The sequence below is a fragment of the Syzygium oleosum genome, unplaced genomic scaffold (genome assembly GCF_021117445.2).
Source record: "Syzygium oleosum isolate NSW1041296 unplaced genomic scaffold, Sole_v2.1 Sole_v2.56, whole genome shotgun sequence".
Taxonomy (NCBI): Eukaryota; Viridiplantae; Streptophyta; class Magnoliopsida; order Myrtales; family Myrtaceae; genus Syzygium; species Syzygium oleosum.
Window position 1 is genome coordinate 417911 of NW_026607540.1, and position 21321 is coordinate 439231.

The following is a 21321-nucleotide window of genomic DNA, read 5'->3' on the forward strand; positions in this document are numbered from 1 at the left end:
TTACACAATCAATATTTACTGTCATTTTTTTGTTGCTTGTACTGATAAGTGTATAGTAATCAGAGACGGAATAGAGCAAGTAAGTTGGGCGGCCAAAGATACTCTCTAATATGAAATAAGTAGTAACAATATTTAACGAACTTATTTTTTAAGAAAAGAAATGTAATTATTAACAATATTTAAATATGTTATTATCTCTTTAATTGTTTCAGACTGAGACATATATTAGAATTCTTAACTGATGCTGCAGAGTATAAGTAATCCTTTAAATAAGTTGGTCGCATTTAATAGCCAATAGAGTGTGGTTTACCATGTCAATGTTCAGCAGGGTGCAAGTGCAATTATAATTTAAAGGGATAAGTGCATTTAAAGTCTTAAAACTTGTCACGAAAGTGCAATTAAGTCCTAAAACTTGTTAAGAAAATGCAATTGAGTCCTAAAACTTGTCACGAAAGTACAAACAAGTCTTAAAATTTGTCAAATTGATTCAATCAAATCTTTCTATTAATTGCACTTTTTGAAAGTTTTAGGACTTGATTGCACATTCGTGATAAGTTTTAGGACTTGATTGCACTTTTTGAAAGTTTTAGGACTTGATTGCACTTTCGTGATAAGTTTTAGGACTTGATCGCATTTTTTGAAAGTTTTAGGACTCAATTGCACTTTCCTGATAAGTTTTAGGACTACTAGTGGACTAATCCCTAATTTAAATGAACGTGAGGTTTTTGATGTTTAAGAATGTCTGTCATGTCACATAGAGTATAGATAAAGTGGACCAATATTCATACATTAAAGTTATTCGACAAAAGTTAGTGTACTATAAAACAAAGACTCTTATTGAGTTTCGAAACACGGTCCTTTCGTTTAAATACTTATTTATAGTCTATTAACGAAATCGCTTGCTTTTTTGAGGTTTGCGAAAAGGGGGAATGTTGGGACAATTAGTATAACTATTCCTAGGAACGTTGATACATCAATTATTTAGACAAGTATCATTATAAGTTTTTCCACCGAACCACCCAAAGTCATGTGGGACCACAAAGTGAGCGAGAGGACAAAATAGAATATCACATTCAGGATTCTATTTGTCTTTAAAATAATATTTTGGAAGTTTTTTTAAAAGATGAAAACAATTCAAAATGACTAAACATAAATGGATATGTGCCATGATAATTATTTTTGGAGGACTGACCTTTAGTAGAGCTGACATTTCATATGATAATATAATCATCTTAAAAGTCGAGAGCAAAAGGAATAAATCGTGAATAAACAAGAATATAGTAGTAGTACTAAACGGTAAAAAGACTTGGTAAGAATTTTTGCAGATATTACTCTTACAAATCAAAGGCTTGTTTGTTTAAAATCTAGTTTAAATAAAAAGTATATTTTCCTTTTCTTATCAAAACTCTAAATATTATCCAAATTTCAAAAGAACATATATGAGAATTTATTTGTAACGTATACTGTGAAAGTTTTGTGAGATTACGAATTGAAAAAATTGAAATGAGAGCATCGCAAAATTTAAAATTAATGGGAAAATGAAAAATAAATATTGTCGAGACATGTAATAAATTAAACTGTGAAAAAGCTAAATATTAATGAAAAAGAAAATTGCAAGGAGAAGAGTGGGAGACAAAAGCCAGATATTCTGAAAAATATAGGATCCTCGTCAAACAGACTATGGAGAATAGAGTATAGTGAGGGGTCATTAAACTTTCCTTATTCGATACAAATTAAAATCTAAAAATATTACAATAGATTGTCCTTCCATGTCGGCCATCGACCATTCCATTCATTAATCATTATGCATACATAGTGGACCCACTTTCCACCTTTACTCTATACCCTCCGTCAATCTTTCTCCGTTACTATTTCTCTTTGCGCCTTCTCCTCTTCTGCAATCTCTCTCCCCATCGAGAATCCATGAAGTAAAAAATTTTCAAAAAATCCGAAGAGTTTATGGAAGTGAAGATGAGCCCCCATGAATCGGACTCCAAAGGTCGCACCGTAGAGATATTCAATGGCTTCAAGCTTCTGTACAATCCGCCACTCACTCGCTCGAAGGAGCCCACCTCCACGAGAAGTAAGAGCCTTGTTTAGTTCCTCTTTCTCTCAGTATATATGATGTTTGTGGTTGTTTGCTTCCAATACTATGCGGACGAAGAAGGTTCAGATTTCAATTTTAGCTTTTAGTGTTCTATTTATTTTATTTCTTTTTTTAATTTGCGACATATAAGATTATACACCCCAATTTCTATGTAATAGGATGATACTCAACCGGGAGTGACGTAAAAGAATTTGATATGCACTTCACAAAGTTGTGAGTTATGATCATGTGTGATCTTCACATTCTATATTGATTCTAAAAAAAAGGTTGGAACATCATGGTCAAATAATATATTTGGTGACAATGGTTGGATTCGAATTTGTGGACTTCAAATTCTTAAGTAATCCAGAAAATCATTACCATTTGCGATAACATCGAAATTGATTTCACACCATTATTAGAAAATTTGAAGTTTGCATATTCATAATCAAACCGTCAGTGGATATATTATTTGACACTGACCTTTCAAAAATGCCAAAGCAAGCACAGAAAAATGCAGTCTCTATGGCAAACTCAAAAGCTCAATGGATAGAACAAAACATCCATAGAGATGGTGAAAATCATGACTAACTAGAGTATCGTTTTGTGAACGTGCATATCATCGCTACTTCTACATCACTCCTAGTTGAATACTATACAAATACATAGGAATTGTGGGGTATTATAATCATGTCGCCGATTATAAAAGGAAAAACATAGAGGAATAAAAAGGTAAGTTCCAAAAGCCAACCCCGCTTCGTCCGCACAAAGGAAGCAACCGCAAACATAATATGATCACAATCATTAAAAAAAAAGAAAAGAAATGCATAAATAGGAGAGAAGGGACTGAACAGAGCTCACGCTTCTCGTGGAGGTAGGCGCCAAGCGAACACGCCCCAACTCTTCATGATCTCCTTGCCAAAATAATATTGTTTGGCTTGCTTGAAGTAAGATCACAAAACCCATAACATTATTGTCAATTCTGTACAAAATCCAAGGGAAGATAAATCCACCGCTTAGACTTACTTGACCAAAATTATTGTATTTCTTTTCAAGCTCACCAATATTCTTCAGCCTTGGTCTTCTTCAACTTTATTTCTTCGATATGTGAGACGCCGATGAAGGAAGCTCCAGTGTTTAATATCACGGACGGAAGAGAGCATCGTGAGGGCTTCTCAGGAGTAATGGAGATGTCGGCTTCCCTGGAGGCTTGACTGGTCGCGGAGACAAGATGTTGGACTGTAGGTACGCTGGTGATTTCGTTGCTGGTCGTGGACAAAGGCACCGGTAAACCTGCAAGAAAGCACCGATCGCGGACAAAGGCACTGGTAAACCTGCAAGAAAGCACCGAGAAACTCAAGAGGACTAGCTGGAAGGTTCACCAGACTAGTGGTGGGGCTGGATTCGCGGTGGCTCAACACTCCTCGGGTCGATTTGAGCATGCAAAGATTGCAGGAACTGGCGTCAGTGCATATTGCGTCGGTGTGGTTCGGATGGTGCAGCTGGTGCAGCATGGAGACGGATGTGAGACGCAGTGCAGCAGAGACTGGAGCCATCACAGCGTCATCGGGATGGAGGTCGTGTGGGGAAAGCCTCCGCGGCCTTGGCTACAATGATGCTCTGTTGAAGAAGTGAAGGCGTGGAATTGGAGTGTGAAGCGTGAATATTTCGAGAGAGACACCCTTTGCCCTTCTTTCAAGCTTTGAAAGAGTTTCCACCCTTTGTGAAAGCAAACGCTTTCCACTCTAAATTTTGGCCGTTCCCCTCTTGAGAAGCAATAGTCCTCCTCCCTTCTCTTTACATAATAGAGTTTATATAGGGCTGACAATTAGGGTTTCTTTCAAGAGTAAGAGATGTCCCTCGTTTCCTAATAATTCGAATTCTAAAAGACATACTCTATCTTAACAATAAGAAACTCTTCTCTTCTCTTATTGTGATAATATCAAATCAATTTGCTCAATTATCCTCTAAGATTTGAATTTTGATAATATCAAGATTAATCGCCCCCAAGTTTTCTTTTTCTTTTCATAGATTAATTTTCCAATTTGACATTTAATTATGCAATTTTCGACTCCTTGGCATCGATGGTCTTGGCAAAATTTCATGCTCTTATGGGCTCAATCCAATTAATCCAATTAAGTTCACAACCATTCATGTAAGTCCGTTTGTCGACGATCCAATTTAAATGTAAAGATAAGCGGCCTTATCACTAGTAATTAAAATGCTCATAGTATCTATGCACATATTTAACTAATATTTTTGTCTAGATTTTGGAATAATCCTTAATTGTTTATTCAACGAACAATTAAATATGTTATCAAAATTTAGATGTCGACGGATTCATGTTTCAGAGGAAGCTCCTAGGGTCACCCCGTTTCGGTGACCCCCTGGGCTTCATTAATACCTCCATTTGGATTTTTTGGGCCAACCATTAACTCCTCCTTGAACCACAGAACAAGTGCAAATCTCTCTCTCCCTCTCTTCTGAATATATTGTACACACGACAGCTGGATGCTGGCGAACCAGATGTCTTTCTTTGATGGCTTAGCTCTCTGAAGAGTGATAATGGACAAGATGTAGAATTCCCAAAAGTTCTTTACGGCTGCAGTTTACACAAACTTAGAAAAGAAAAAAGGAACATCTGGTGGGTAGCCAGCCATATTTCGATGCCTAAGATAATCTAGATCTGCAATGTATAACCCTCCTGCTGGATAGAGCATACACACTCCACTTGAATAAAAAATAGAAAACGAAAGAGATGGATCTAATCGGTGAAACTATCGAATCTCATTGCTGTGCTCTCCATCTAGTAGGTTGCTTCAATGGGCTGGAATTACAAAACTGCCCTGCGCTTTTGACCTTTTTTTATTTCTTTGAGACAGAACATTTGACTCCAATGCCAAGTTGTTGACACCCAAACATATACCAAGTCATGATGGGTCGATGTTAGGTTGTCGATGGAACCAGCAGGATCGGTGAATAGCCGATGCCAAATTAATGTCACGAGACCCATGGTCATCTAAGAAGAGTAGTAGGCCAGGATGGTCGTCGACGTGCAATGATAAACGGTCAGTAGTAAGCGAAGACTAGAAAAAAGTCAAGCTCAAGGACATGCCGAATAATATAATTGCTTATGATAAGAACGAGCAGTTAAGGACGATCTACATGAAGCCAGGTTAGTTGTAATTTGTAATTTAACAATAACCGCACGATGACAGTTCTATTTTGTACAAGGCTATATAATGCCAAGAGGCATTAGTTGTAAATGATCTGCAATCCATAACATTTGTGCAATTTTTATCCAATTCCAGTTTCCAGTTTTATCGATTTGCTATTCTTTATTCTTTAAATTCTCTAGATTCGCTTTAGTTACCATTAGTAATCCTTATTACGCAAATTAGTTCCTATCAGAATCGCCACAAAGCCCAATTCATATTAAAAATTAAAGATCAAACTTTTGCTAAAAGGTATTTCATCGTCCGCGATCCTATTTCGGCAAAACGCAAGACTACTAATCAAAACTTTAAACCCAGATCTCCTCTAGACAACTAAAACAGAAGAAAGAAAGTCAGAAAGATTGACAAAGGAAAATCAATCTCCCCCGTCCAATGAACTAGTGACAACCACAGCGATAGTCGTTGGAGTTCCAAGAAGTGAACTTGATCAAACCCCAAGCTCGTCGATCACACTTGATCAAACCACGATGGTTATTCGGGATGCCAGACACCGCTTTGCTTTCAGTCGGCTTGCTACAGGTGAGTTGACGGTGGGATACGCCTTAAGTAACAAAGAAGAATTGCTTGAGACGACATTAATAGAGGGAAATTCTCAAAATGTTGTTATACATGTGTCACTTTGATGGCCAAGCATTTACACAAAACACCTTTTCTATGCATATTTACTCATGACCATTATGAATAAGATATGAAACCTTATGTATTTCGTGATATCAGAAAATTTAAGTTTAACGTTATATTCCTAAATCTCAAATGCCCAAGCCAAATTATGTGCATATTCGCAAAATAGATTAGATGACCCTTGTACCATACTAAAGGGAGTGACTAATGCTACTACATCGCTCATATATTATAGTAATTTTGCAGCACCTCGCTCCTAGAAAATTATGCATGTATACCAATATATCTCGAAAGACCGCATGGTGCGCGACGCAAAAAAAGCTGTCATGCATTCACGCACGTTTCTTCCGCACGTGGCATTTGCCTTGCACACGCGTACAGTCTTCTGCAACTCTGTGCGGGGATGACCAGTTAATGACCTGCTGTGTTTTTTCTTTCGGGTCGAATTTAAAGACACAGAAAATCCGACCCTTTTGGAGCGCAATTAAAGCTCTATTTTTTTATTTTGTTAAATATTAATCATCGAAAATCCTGATTAAATTCTGTAGTAGTCCCTGATTTATTGAGAGATAGACCCAATAACAGAAAAGCTTCTGAATAACTCTATAGCCAGTCAAATGCATTCTCGTGTAAATGCATAATAACTCGAAATTGCACGCAATCAAACTGTCATTAAGATCGGAAATAGAATCACGAAGCTTACCCATGCATCTACTAGCCTAATGATGGTCCAATTATGAGGAATTTTTACCATTAACACTCGATAAAATTACGAGGAGTTTTACCTATGCATGTAGGTGCCCCGAATGGAATTGATTCGAAATTAAAGGCACAAAATGACCGACATCGCTGTGGGTAATATGATAATCAATCCAATATAGACATATGAACAGAAATCGACATCCAATTTGAAGCTTGTCTATTAGGTCTAAAATTTATTCCAAAAATTTCTGAAACTTCTAGATCGCAATTCCCACGACCCAGATCATATCACGACGTGAAATTAATAGAATAGAACTAATATTCAACGTAGAAAAGAACCCCCACAAATTGATAAAAAGTCCTAACGGATTATGGTTCAAAATCACCATTTTCCTATTTATTTTAGACTGTGGTCTTTTGGGCAAATGGTTTGGTATTTTCTACGTTTTACTAGACAATGATAAGAACATAATCATGACTCGCAAAAAGAAAAAACACTCAAATTTCGACATTTTATTACCAGAAGAAAAGAGATCACGTCAGTAAATGAAAGCACACATAGGGAAGAAGCAATTGCAAATTGCCCCTTGACCGAGCAAAATATTGAGTTTTTCATGTACTTTTCGAGCCACCACGTGACTATCTCAACCAATCATGGTCGCCACGTGACCGATCAAATCACTGAGACTTCCTCACAATAATATGCTAGGCAAAGCCAACAAAGATCAAAACATTAATTGACTCATCATTATTACAAATTCAAGTATTTATGAAATAATCGGTATAAGCAGAAACCTTGAATCCAGTCATTGCAATTATTTGCTAGGAAATCTACATGAAACACATGCAAATCATTAACCTCTTTATCATCATTAGGGATGACACATGATATAGTTCAGAACTCTTGAGCTCAGACACATCAATAACACATCAAGAATAACTCAAAGTTCAAAAAGCTAGAACAAAAAATAAGCTCGATTATTGGATATGTTGATGACAAAAATTAGCATCAGAAAAGTGATGCCTACACAGTTTATGCCGTAAATTATCTTAACAATCTGATTATCAAGTTAAAGCATGAAATGGACTTCTGATCACAGCTGCAACCCTCAGTAAGCACATGAACATCCGGGCAAAAATTGATCCGGACAAGTATCACGCTTCCTTTCGTGGGTCCCTTGATGAAATTCTGTGATTGGAAAAGCAGTAAATGGCACATGCATTGTCAGTAAGAGTGCACTGAATTTTGAACACTTTTGGGATGCTAAATGTCTAACTGCATCCTCTTGCCATGAAAAGGAATGTGAATAATCATCAATAATATTGACACGGATCTCTATACTTAAAGGGCTATCTGAACGCACTGTAATTATTAAATTTTGTAAGATCTCGAAACAAAATAATTAGTTGTTTCTGACATCACACACAAACGGGAGAGAATCTTATTATGCTAGAATCAGCACCAATGAGATGTCACATCCAGATTTGCGCTTTACATGTAGAATACAAAGAGTCAGAAAACTATAGTTCAAAAGTAATTTTGCGATGAGTTCACCTCAAGAATGAGAACTACCTTTCAACAGCAAGTTTGACTTGGGTTATAGTCAAGTGAAGAGATTAACTAACAGGAATAAGAACAATGAGCAATATATTCAGAATAAACCAAGAATTAAGAATGAAGAGCAAGGATGTTGTCTTACTTCATCTTGAAGACCTTTATAGCATCCTCGTTGTGATTGACTACTATGATACAAGGAAATCTATAGCTAGAGGTATTATTAATCTTAGCATGAGCATCACTTCCTACTGCCACAGCAAGAAAAATTGCACAGTGCCCTAATCCGTGCCATTCCCTTTTAACAGGCTATACTCTAGAAGGTCACACCATGCAGCCCACTTGTTCTATGCACAAGTAACTGACAATCATTCAATATGCAGCAGAGTTGCATCATAATACCATACATGATGTCCAGGATGTTCAGAGAAGCAATAATCCTAATCCAAAGGTCTTACCTAGTCATGCAAAGCCATGAGAGGATTCAACAGGAAGAATCAATGCATGCAGATCTAATGAGAAGCTTGAGTAACATGAGACTTGTGAGGCTTTGGAGCTGAAATCCAAATATTAGCATTCAGCATATATCTATAATACTTAAACAAATCATAAATTCCACAATGTCATAAACAGCAAATAAATAGAAAAAGATGGAAAAATGGCGAAGAGAAATGATAGTCATGTTACAGGGTTCTATGAAACAGAGAAGAAAACGAAATTCATTTTATCATTGCGTAGACAAATTATTTCAAGGCCATCTTTTCTGTATGTATGAGTCTCCAAAGCTTACTAATTATCTCAGAAGCATGAAAAGGTTATAATCTGATCAGTCTCTTGAAATATTTGCAACTGAAGAGCTCAAATTCGAGAATTTGCTCGACCAAGAACCCTATAGGTTTAGTAATTCACGATAGGGATCAAGGACGAAGATACTTCTCCTAACAGAGTCTAACCAACAGATTATCAACTAACTTCATCTCTAAACAAAGGACAAGATGTTTCATTTCTCAGATGGCAATCCGGCTAAGAATACCCAGTCTAGAGAAAAGCTAGATTTGATAAACAGGGCATCTGAAAATTGGCCAAAAGAAAAGACTGGGTTTCTGAAACTCTACCTTTTTGTTTACTAGGCAAGTTCTATGCCTATTCATAGCAACCATTACATGGCTGAACGCCACTCCACTGAAGCAACTATACTTAGTGTCGGTCTGGACAAGTGTACCCACCATCTCAAGATGTGCACCTTATCCTTGATGTGTCAAACTTCTGAATGGATTCTTATGCAGCCAACGACCCACTAATTCTATGCTACCAATTTTATTATCCTTTATATAATTACAAACAATTCCACTGGGCCAGTTTTATTTACCTGGAATCTGGGTAGATAATTCTCCAGACCAACGGTACAACAACATATTTTACTGAAAAAAACCATTTACATATGGACGCGAGAGAGAGAGAGAGAGAGAGAGTTGTTCAGCAAGATTTCCAAAATTACGGAAAGTCCCAGCTACAGTTCTCTCTAGCTGGTTGAGAGAATTGATTGAAAAGTAGAATTAAAATGAGGCTTCCTGAATTCTTCTCAAGCAATATGAATGGGGATGAGTGCTAGAAAGACCATAGCATTAGATTTTGAAAGAGCTTTATTCGGAGGGGTCCTTCAGGGAGATGTTGCTAGCAGGCATAATGCTCAAGTTCATTGATTGATAAAGTAAACTTTGGTTTGTAAGGTAGAATTGCTCTATTATGCTCATAAAGGCCTCTTAAAGAGTGCATTTAATTAGGGGTCCATTGAAAAAGAACGATCATTTCCCTGAGGTTATCCAATGTAAATAGCTGCTAACTACAAGATTATAGCATTCTTTTGAACAGACAGTTCATCTGGTTAAAATGGTTGATCGTCGTTCATACCATCTGGGTTTCCTCATTCATAAAAATCTTGAAGAAGAGAAATCGCTTCTGATGCCATTATACCTCCACAACATTTGAAACACTTTGATCCAGAATTTCCATTACTGCAAGAGAAACAAGAAAAAAGTTGGAAACATTCATAAATCGGGTAGACACATGAAAGGGGAAACATAGATGAAATTTATGTGAAAACCACCCAATGACAGATTCCATTTGCAAAACATGTCCAAATATCAAGCAAGATATAATTTAGCAGACTAATGAAAGCACTTTGCAAAAGAAGGTGCCATCTAGGCAAAAACAAGTTCACCAATAAAGGAATGTGCTCAACGTAGGAAGTTTACGCTTAGGTCCTAAGAATATCAATTTTAAGAAATGTCTGTACTCCAGGAAATAGGTTTTCAGGCAAGTAAATTATCTCTGAAGTGTACCCTATGACAAACAATAGCTGTAAACAGGGGATACTTCGGGGCTTTTAACATGGATGGCAAGTTCTCTTCAGAGAGATATTGGCATGGGGAATCTGATAGAGAGAAGATTTGCAAATGACTTGTCTACTAATACTGGCTAGGATCGGTTTCAATTAGCTACATCTTCCAAACATTGCATATGAACCATGCTCACCGTTATAACAACTGTCTCATTCTCTCTAACATGAAACTATGCAATGATTAGGGCTAGTTTTTGAGCTCCACACGGTGGAAATTGAGCAAGGTGGTACTTTATCTGAAAGATGCGTCCTCTTGCTTGATGTCCTATTCAGAAAGGCAATGAGCTAGTTCATATTTCCCACAATACTTTTGACTTCTAATCAGACTCTTAAGAGCAGCATAAGTATCAATTTCTTGCTTTAAAAGTTAGAGTTTTCATGGCTTATTTTTTTCCCCCTAAAATTTTTCACTCATACTTACTCTTTCTTCTTCCTTATAACCAGATTATCAAGAGCAGCATATGTATCAATCTCTTGCTCTAAAATTTTCATGGCTTATTTTTTCCCCCCTAAAATTTTTTACTCATACTCTTGCTCCTCCAACACCCCACCCCACCCCCCCTCCCCTCCTCCCCGTACTTGAGTTTCTTCTTTCAAAACTGATAATTCAACAGAAAGACATTGTCTGTAATCTACATTAGCTACTCCATGTACTGCTCAAATCACAATGAAACAGATCTTATTTCATTACGTTTTTAGCTTTTATGTCGACAAAGTCTGAGTAAAAAATTGATGACTTCTGGACAATCTCAGGAAACATGAAATGTTAGATCATGGCAGCGTTAGACAGATGAAAAATCATAATGGAAATACATGCCATACACCACAATTTACCAAGCACATGCCCTCATGTATGCAAGAGGAGACAATTGCAACTAATAAACAAGAAAAAGAGATTTCTTTATTAAGTACATTGCCCATGACATATCAAAAAGCATAATTTCCTCATAGCTCAATCATATTTCTTTGAAGATGCTATATTTCCCGCTTTAAACTTGATAACATTAAAGACATCAAAGAATCTCACTGCAATGGAAAAAAGCGAGGAAAATGAGATGAAGAAACAGGGGGGGAAAGAGAAATGGAAAGAACAAACTAATGTTACCTTAACTTGCAGTACTTCCCAGAACAGTAAATGTTTAGGGCAAAACAAAAAAGGAAATATCTAACAAGTCGCATAGAATTAAAAAAAAAAAAAAGGAAACTCGACTTTCTTCCATTTAGACTTGGAAAAGGACAGAAAAGGTGAAAAATTATTTTCCATAAACCTCCATTTGTTTTCATTGTTATGTGTCCTAATATTCAAAGTGCGACAACAAGCAGAATTACTACGAAACCACATCCATCAGTAATAAACATAAGGAGTCACAAACCTGTGGTAAGCTTTAGTTGTCAAATATCATATGTCACAATTTCAAAGTGGAGCTACGTAGATACCAAATCAGCACAAAAGCAAGTTCAGAAACTGACCTAATGGATAGCTCAGAGCTACTTGAATGCATCGGCAGTATTGAACCATAGCCTCCAAATTTATCATTTGCACAGCCATTTTTATACCTAAAAATGGCTAAGATTCATCTAATCATTTATGACTAATCAAATTTTATGAAAGTTTAGTTTTATTTCAGTATGATCAACAGATGTATCAATGATCGATAATGCTGCTGCACACATTATGCATGGTTCACATGTCACATAAAGAGAGCATGCTGAAAACCTCTCTGCAACTTCTGCAGATGAAAATCTAGTCCTCCGCCACTATTCAAAAAGAACGTCAAGTGCTTCCATTTCTACATGTCTTGTTGCCTAGGAATGCGCAAGGAGAAAAATAAAGAAAGCATATCAAACTTAGGAGCTTTGTAGAGAGAAAGTTGCTCTTATTGTAGTATCAACATAAACTTAGGAAATGCATTTCATGAAAAATGTTTTCTCCTTCACGTTTATTTATTTTTTACTCTTGCTTAACATTTGATTCCAAATCTATTTCATCTTCAAATTGCCTCTTTCGTATCTGCTCCATGTTGACTATACTTTCAAGGCTTGAATTATGTTCAGCCTTTGCTCGGTCTGCAGACTAAGTGGGGAAAATTACAGTGTGTACATTGTATCGTAGGGACAGGATTTTCATCAGAGCCAATTGCATTAGATCATGACTCCAATTGGAAGAACCACTGTCTTTAAGACAGATTCGTCAACACACCTTATCCGGAATTTCAGTTCTTTCTTCAAATACCCACAACACTAAGAGTCTAAGAGAGGATCTTATGCGTGAAGCATGGACAACTCTTGTTGCTCTTCAATGTGAAGGTGTGGACATTGTTTGAAGAGCATTCTCCTTACTATTAGGTGTTCGATCTAATTTCTAGTACTCAAGCGTTATATTCTTTGAAATTTTATGTGAAATTGCAGTTATCCTCCCTATCCCTGAGATTTTGCAAAGTCTCTTAACTCGCTTCCCATACCTTTAGAATTTTGCATCTCTCTCTACATCTTTTTAATCAAGAGAGGTGAAGCCACGATAACAACTCACTCTTCTGTAATGTAAAGAATAAACATGTACTCAGAATAATCTATAAATTTATAATCTGTTTTAGGCAATCAGTACTCATTGACATATTCAAGCATGCAATACAACACAATCCATGAGCAGTCAACATTCTGGTCCAGCAGCTTGCAACGGCTTTATATCTTTCAAAAAAATAAATGTCATTCCCCAATTTTCTCTCTCCTCATTGAACCTTTTTCTTTGACTGTTCTTGGTCCAAAATTCAGACAGAGCACAGTGGCAAATGAGAAACATGAAACATTGTACATAGTAAACCAAGATTCTTGCTATTGTTAGCTTTAGTCATATTTTATGAAAGAATAATGGGAACAAAACCATTTACAGACTAATAATGCACAGAAAATTCCACTTTTTAACAGATTTGTTCAGATATACTATTTTATCATATATTATAGAAATATTTAAGGCAGAAACACAAAAAAGATCAACAATAACTACGAGTGGATAATGTGAGGGTATCAATTCAGAACAACAACAAAGTGCCGCCGGCCAAAATTTATATAAAGGGGTGGAGAAGCAATGATAGACATACATTCTGTGTCTCATTAGTCCTGTTTCTTCCTGCCACAATAAGATGCCCTTCCTCAACAATCACACAGCTGTTCATTCAAAGTATAATTTAAAAAAAGTACAACATGAAATCATTTATTAATTAGGACTAAAAATACTAATCATCTTAATTAGAAAATAAAGTAGTAGCATATCTGAGATGCACCTGGTTACTGAAAATCTGTTTCTTACCCAACTGGAACTTCAAAGCTGTCCAAAGCAAGCTTTGCCTTCTATCAGAAAAGCAAATTGGTCTTGTTACTTGTTCGGAGGAAAAATATGAGTATAAGAGTTTGAATTTCCCTCGTACGTGCATACAGGCAATTCAAGGGGAAATCAGCATCAAGTTGCCAGCAGTAGAAATATCTCAGTATCAGTATGCAGCTACTAATGGAATGAATCCATGTCTCATAGCTATATCATCAAGATCTTGCAGGTCATGTATAATATACTGGTCACAAATTTCCAAGTAATGATTATTAGTACATACTCATCCTGTAATTCAGATGCAAATCCCACCTAACACTTAAACTGACATGGCTGTAAGAACACCAAAGCAAAAACAGCAGCAAATTTGAGAAACTACATGTTGCTCACTCCGGTGCATCTTATTATTGGTACCTCAGAAGTTTATCTTTCATTAATCAGGTTCCACTAAAACATTCAAGAAGCTTCTGGGAGTTTTAGTTTGTAGCTCAATTTCCTTCATAAACGCTGTGGAACATAAGGATAAAAAGAGAACTTTAAACTGTTGCAAAGGCCACAGAAATCAGAATTGACAATCAGCTTCGTGTGCTTTTGTCTCTATTCAACAGAACAATTTATGCAAACACCGTGTTTCTCATGATTCTTTTCTTTTTCATATGAACAGTCCACAGGGCGAGAGTAAATAACCACCTAACCAGTTATCCATGGGCACAAGCCGATGTTCATATTACTGTCGTGCCCTAACTAGAATTGGTTTTATTTCTCCCCAGTTGCCAAAGTCAAAAAGGGGTAAAATGACTCGACTGTCAAGCAATACTTCGTGGTGGCTTGCCATCTCACTGCAACTTCTTCATCCCTCTATAGTTTCGCCTCTTCAAGTGCCTGACAAAACTTAGCCAAAGAGTCCTATCCTAGTGATCGAAGTTTCTCAAAATTCAATTGTCCTGGCAAACCTGTCACCAGCTGCACATCTTTATGATAGGTACATACTACATTTCCCAGACATGTCAAAAGCACCCCCAAAATCTCTCTCTCTCTCTCTCTCTCTCTCTCTCTCTCTCAAGAAAAGCTATACCTTCTAGAGATTGTCACAGATTTTGCAGCGTCTAACGTCGATTACCAATGAATTCACTACCAATCATCCACAGACAAATCTTACAAAGAAACACTAGTTCAACATCTCTCAAACAAATTGAACGACACATTAATCGGGTCCCCACGCAATAGTAGCACCAAACGAATCGAATTCAAAATCCAGCTCAAGTATCACATCAACTAATACAATTCGGATGTGCCAGGCTTTACCTGATCCATAGCATGCTGAACAAAGCCCAAAACCTCAGGAGAGAATGGTTCACCCGAAGCAACGTCATCAGTATCCATTGATTCGGACGGCGGTGGTAGTCCGTCGCCTCCGCTCGCCGGCCTCCGTCGCCGTGGCTTCGATAAAGACTCTGTTTTAGGGAGACGAACTTCTTCTTCTATTCATCGCCTCCATCGGCAGGTGGCGATCTTACATTCGTCAGAGCTCGGTGGTGTCGGATGGAAGAGGAGCAGTCGTGACGTTGAAAGTGGCATCGGTGGAGTCCGAAGTTTGCCCATGGCAGAGAAAAGAGGATCCCCCAAAAGAAGAGAGAAAAACTAAATACAAAGAAAAGTGACAAAAGAGAAGAAAGAACAACAGGATTTTAGTTAGGATGTACAGTTAACTTGGGCAAAAGTAGGTACTAACAGCGTGTTACCGGTTTTTCTGAGAAAGGAAAACAAGAAGGAACAAGAAGAAAGAAGGCATTTTAACCAAGATCAGCTGATTTTACTGACCTACGAATTGCTTCCTTGGCAAGTTTCCATCATTCTGACAACAAAAGCTGTAAGCCAACAACGCCACCGTACTCATCTCCACCAACCGAATTGGAAGTCAACATAGTCTTGGTTCGTATGCCTTGAGTGAGAATAGGATTATGATTTCTCTTTGGCGCTATTTGACTATACTTCTTGGTGCTTATTTGACAGTCTTCCAAGTCTTTCTGCAAATCTATTTCAGTCTGAACTAGTGAACTCTCAGCTTCTGAATCTGTTGAGTCATGACTAACTTCATAGAGGAAAGCTGGATCAATTAGCTGATTGTCTTGAAGCACACCCTCTAAATCGTCATCTAATTGCTTGCATATTATTCGGAATCCCAACTTTTTTATGATTTTGCCGGATATTGCAAGGTGAAATTGTGCATAACTCCCCTCAATTTGATCAAAATCGACTACTCCCCGTGGTTTAGAAGGTATATAGCTAAACCAGATATGATCCGAATCCAACAATCCGAAAATATTTTCGATGGTTAGCCGACGTTTGCCGTTAACACTAAGTGTAATCTTAGCTGAGTGTTGCTTTGTCTCGTTATCAGTTTTAACAACGGCACAGAGAGCAAATCCAAGAAATTTGTCATACAAGTCCTTTGAAGCCATGAAAGATATGAAATCCTCTTTAACAGGGATGACCCACTTTGGCATATCTCCTCCAGGGAGCGAGGCAAAGAAACCACGACTATTCTGTTTTAAGAAAACCGTTAGAATGTACCCAAATTTGTTATTCATAACCAAATAAATGAATTCAATTGGAGTTTAGTAAGCAATCCATTTCGAACTAGAGCTCTAAAATGAGTAGAGATTCACTGATCCATGCTTGCATTAATGTACAGGTCTCATGCGATAGAAATCATTCCCATAAAAGTACGGTAGCTGCCCTTTTCTTAAGCCTCAAATCTTGCGTTTTCTGATTTTGCAATATACAAGCACACACTACAGCACGCACATACTCCACATGAATGAGCGCATGAGAGAGAGAGAGAGAGAGAGACATACTCCACATGAATGAGCGCATGAGAGAGAGAGAGAGAGAGAGAGAATCTAACCTGGTTACGTGAGAAAATATGATCCATGGTAAACACTCTTCGGACAAAATCATGAGATGAAGTAAATTTTCCAATCTTTTGCAGAGATTCGCAATTAACCGCCCTAAAAAAATCCAAAAATGGTGGAAGCTCAAGAATCTCTTGTAATTGATGGCAATCTTGAACTTCCAAAAAGGTCAAACTATCACGCTTATTGATGGATGTGGGAAGGCTAGTAATTTTGTTCTCCGACAGAACTAAACAATCCAACAAGGGAAAACATGAAAGATTCTCAAGAAATTTTACTTCGGACAGATTACATCCCCTAAGGTTCAAGTAGAGTAACTTTGGAAGTCCAGTCTTCATGTGTGGATCAGCTAAATCCTCGTACTTTGGAAACCCGAATAATTTTGTGCAACCCTCAAGAATCAACTTTTCAATGTTTTGTAACTTGTAAATGCTAGACGGAAGACTTACGAGGTTCTTGCAATCACCTACATTCATTCTCTCCAAAGAGACTAGATTTTCTATTGATGTAGGAAGTTCTCTAATAGCGGTCCCTTGTAAAGCAAGCTCTTTTAGGCCTAATTTTTGTGGAATATCAGGGAACCTTCCAAGTTTTGTGCAATTTGCAAGATGGAGAGCTCGAAGATTTCTCGACTTGAGCTCATTTGGGAAAACGCTAAGTTCAGAGCACCCCTTTAAAGTCAAAACCTGTAAATTGTCATGATATGCAATAGACTCGTGTGCTTCTACCAAATTTTTGCAATTCTCGAGATTCAATTCCTCGAGATTTGGAGCACATGAGAGGTCGGGCATACTAATCAGCATCTCACATTCACTTAAATTCATGTACTTCATATTTGGGAAGTCCTGCAAAAACAGCAAAACCAACTTTGGTAAACATTTTAAAGTGATTTTAATATTTTGTTATTCCTTTCATCAATTATCCTCAATAACTTATATCACAGATATTATACCCATGGACAAATACATGAAGTTGGTTATTCTATTTAATCTCTCACGTGATTAAAATTAAAATTTGAATTTTCTTATGATCCAATGACCTTCATAAAAACTTTCAAATTTTGAAATATTTTTCTCTTTCGACAAGTTCCTTCGTTCCGTCTATTTTAACAACAAATGTTTCCATTACATATTTCTAATAAAGTTATTTAGCTTAATTTTTCAAATGCCAATTTTGATGCATGTAAAAATATTTCAAACAGCAAGTTATTAGGGTCATTTTGAAAGAAAATAGAGAAGTGATTTCTAAAACATAGGAATACCACTTCCTTTTGTGTACAAGTACACGTAACAAGCATATACACATACAAATGAAATAAATAATAAAAAGGTCTATGTAGGTAAATCCTCACCGTAAATTGTTTTAGCACTACTGTGATGCTGCTTTTGCTCACATCAAATCCCACTAATTTATTTCGACCAGAGGAAAATTCTGGAACGGAGGGAGCACATCCAGGCCATTCAAACCATCTAAGCTCATGAGAAAGACATAAAGGACCTTGGAAAGCATTATGCACATTGTGCATGATGAGTAATCTCAATTTTCTCATTTTTGTAAAAGCATCAGGACCGATATACATGTCTGTCGGCTCAGGTAGCTCCAACACTATGGCTTTTACAGCACAATCTCCCTGTACATACAAGATTATTTAGGTTATGCATTTTTAGTAATTAAAGTCAAAGATAAGAAGCACAATTTTGATCGTGTTCGCAGGTCTTACCATGTCACGTGACAAAACATCAACAACATCATCATATAGCCATAGCCTAGTGCGTCTTCCGGGATCATCGCGACATTCTTGTTTCACAATATCCATACCCATCAATTGAATTAAGTCATGCATTTCTAGGATTTTGGTCTCAATTCTTATCAAGGACCTCTTAATAAGAATTTCGAATCCTACAGCTGTCTGGAGATCGCAACTGTTGAGAACCTTGTTTGTATACTCTCTTTCCTGCCCCTTAAAGAAGCAAGCAATGTGGAGAAAGATCTCTTTCTCATTTTCATCTAGTCCATCGTAACTCATTTTGAGCACATTATTAATGGTTTTGTTAGGAATCCTAGAAAGTTTCATTAGTGTACTTTCCCATATGTCTTCCGATGTACCACATAATAAGGAACCCAACACCTCAAGCGCTAAAGGGAGGCCTTTACAATAATTCAGAGCACTATCCACTAGATCTGTTTTGATTTGGTGCTTCTGAAAAGCATGCTTACAAAGCAGCTCATGAGCTTGATTGTCATCTAGTGCTTCAACTTCATACACATGATCTTGATTTATCCCGTGACAAGTTAGCAAATGTTTATCTCTTGTGGTAATAATGATCCTACTCTCATTACCAAACCACTTGCCTTCTCCTGCTAAAGCATTTAATTGACGCAAGTCATCGACGTCATCAAGGATGAGGAGAACTTTCTTGCAACCAAGTCTGTGTTGTATTATATTAATACCTTCATCGACGTTGGACACTTGTAATTTTTTTTTTAGTAATAATATATCTTTTAGTAATATTTCTTGCAAATTAACTAGACCCGTGCTACCTTTTGAAGTTTCTCGAACATTTGCCAGAAAACATGAACCCTCAAATTGTCTAAATATAGCATTGTAAAGAGCTTTTGCTAAACTTGTCTTCCCTATACCTCCCTGTCCCCATAATCCCGCCATGAGAATACCATCATCAGACTCCAGATTTAACGTCGATTTCAACTTAATCACTTGGGAATCTATCCCAACCGGGTGCTTAGCAACATGCAAAGGTTTTCGGTCTAGGTGATTAGAGATCTCCTTCACAATTTTTTGTATAAGCTTTGATTCATCTCTGTCAAAAACAGAAAAAGAAGTTGGAGCATCATATGAGCAATCATAAGCTAATAATGATAAAGCAATGCATCACATTTTCAGATTATAGATATATATATCCACCTAGTTGAATTAGAACTCCAAGAGCTCCACACCAATCAAAACAACCATTCCGGGGTTCAACTTTTAGTCATCCAAGTGATTCATGCTCTTTTGATTTATATATGACGATTTACTTAGTTTTGCTTTTGACTTTTATATGTGATATATCTATACACTTCATCAAAAAGAGCTATTTAGGACTTTGAAAACTATTAAATACCCTAAAGCACTGTGTCATTGCCTTACATGGCCTATACACACTAATTATCTTGTAACTGACCTTGCGAGCTTTCTTACTCCTTCCAAAGAAATGGGGTAGGTGCAATAACACTACTTAACATTTTATCCATTGGTAGATCAAGTATTAACATATTATAGTTGACATCATGTGTGTCGATTCATTTATTCTTTTTTACAAACAGTCTTTATACTTTGTAAAGATTGGTTTCTTGCGCAAAATATGAACTCCACTCAACTTACCCATCGTTCAAATGCCATCCGGATAAGCTACCCACGTTGAAAAGAGCTTTCTTCCATCTCTTCACTTCCTCCGAATCCTTTCCGAACTTGGACTCATGCTTAGCTAGAGCTCTCCCATAACTCTCTCTCCCCCTTCTCACTTCTCTTGGATCCACTTTATAAAAAACTGGTAGAACAGTGAGGTCCTTTTGTTCCTTGCACTCCATAATCTTTGCCACCTCTTCCAAGCACCATCGCGAGGAAGCATAATCCTCCGAGAAAACGATGATTGCAATGCATGATTGCTCGATGGCCTTCATAAGCACTGGCGATATTTGGTCTCCCTTCCTCAGCTCCTCGCTATCAACAAAAGTGTATATTCCATTTTGCTCTAAAGATTTGTAGAGATGACTGAGAAAGTTGTTGCGCAAGTCTGCACCTCTGAAACTCAAGAAGACGTCGTAAATCCTTTTGGGTTTCGATGAAGAAGCCATTGGATGATGGAGTTCGCCAATCAGCAACGACTATTAGCTTAAGATCCGATACAGTGATTTTAGGTAGTTTGTTCATTACCACTTGATCTTCTTCTTGATTTATTCTTATACTAAGAGGATAGAGATGCATGACTTTTTTTTAGTACTATGACCGAGACATCTAAAGGTGTGAACACATGGACTTATTTTCACCGAATACCGCGTACCACCGCTTTATTCGGATGGTCAGAGGGACACAAGCTTCTCTATGGCCGACGAAAGCAGTGAATATTATAGATCAGTGCTCGTCCTAGTGGACTCGATCATTGCACAAACCGACAAGCAACTTTGGAAAAACATGAGCTCGGTGATAAAAACAACTTTGCTGGCTTCCTCGAAATTTTCATTCCCAACCTCTGAGAAGTTGTGTTTTCCTTGCTATATAATAATCTACCTCATGGCCCACTCAAGAGATATATAATTACACGCAGAATCAAGTGTACCAGCAAAAAAATATTAGACTTATTAATAATAGTAGAACTTTGGAAAAATATGGTGCTTAAGTATGGACCAAGATACTTAATAGGTATGAACATATGGACTTATTTTGACTGAAGACCGCGTACCAGCTTCGTGGACTGGACACTAA

General features: G+C 37.2%; 1 protein-coding gene and 1 long non-coding RNA gene across 2 annotated transcripts; both read right to left on the bottom strand.

Moving 5' to 3' along the window:
• Window positions 1-7602: 7602 nt before the first annotated feature.
• Window positions 7603-15157, bottom strand: LOC130136959 (uncharacterized). Its single transcript, XR_008815636.1, has 7 exons — window positions 14999-15157; window positions 13909-13946; window positions 13700-13766; window positions 12319-12407; window positions 10112-10215; window positions 8659-8756; window positions 7603-7834 (listed from the first exon to the last, which is right to left on the bottom strand). It is a non-coding gene; the product is annotated as an uncharacterized LOC130136959 (long non-coding RNA).
• Window positions 15158-16676: 1519 nt separating this feature from the next.
• LOC115694521 (disease resistance protein RPV1-like) lies at window positions 16677-20779 on the bottom strand. The gene is made up of 5 exons (XM_056307618.1): window positions 20221-20779; window positions 18559-19657; window positions 18190-18468; window positions 16782-17683; window positions 16677-16692 (listed from the first exon to the last, which is right to left on the bottom strand). Exons 1-5 carry the CDS (start codon window positions 20691-20693, stop codon window positions 16677-16679), a joined length of 2769 nt encoding a protein of 922 aa, XP_056163593.1. The 5' UTR covers window positions 20694-20779.
• Between the last annotated feature and the right edge of the window lie 542 nt (window positions 20780-21321).

Bases quoted from the DNA above. Each gene is read 5' to 3' on its own strand.
- LOC115694521 (XM_056307618.1), bottom strand. From the start codon at position 20,693: ATGGCTTCTTCATCGAAACCCAAAAGGATTTACGACGTCTTCTTGAGT. The intron at 19,658-20,220 runs GTAAGTTGAGTG...TGTTTTTGACAG, and splicing joins GGATGGCATTTGAACGATGG to AGATGAATCAAAGCTTATAC. The intron at 18,469-18,558 runs GTAAGACCTGCG...TTGTATGTACAG, and splicing joins ATGTTTTGTCACGTGACATG to GGAGATTGTGCTGTAAAAGC.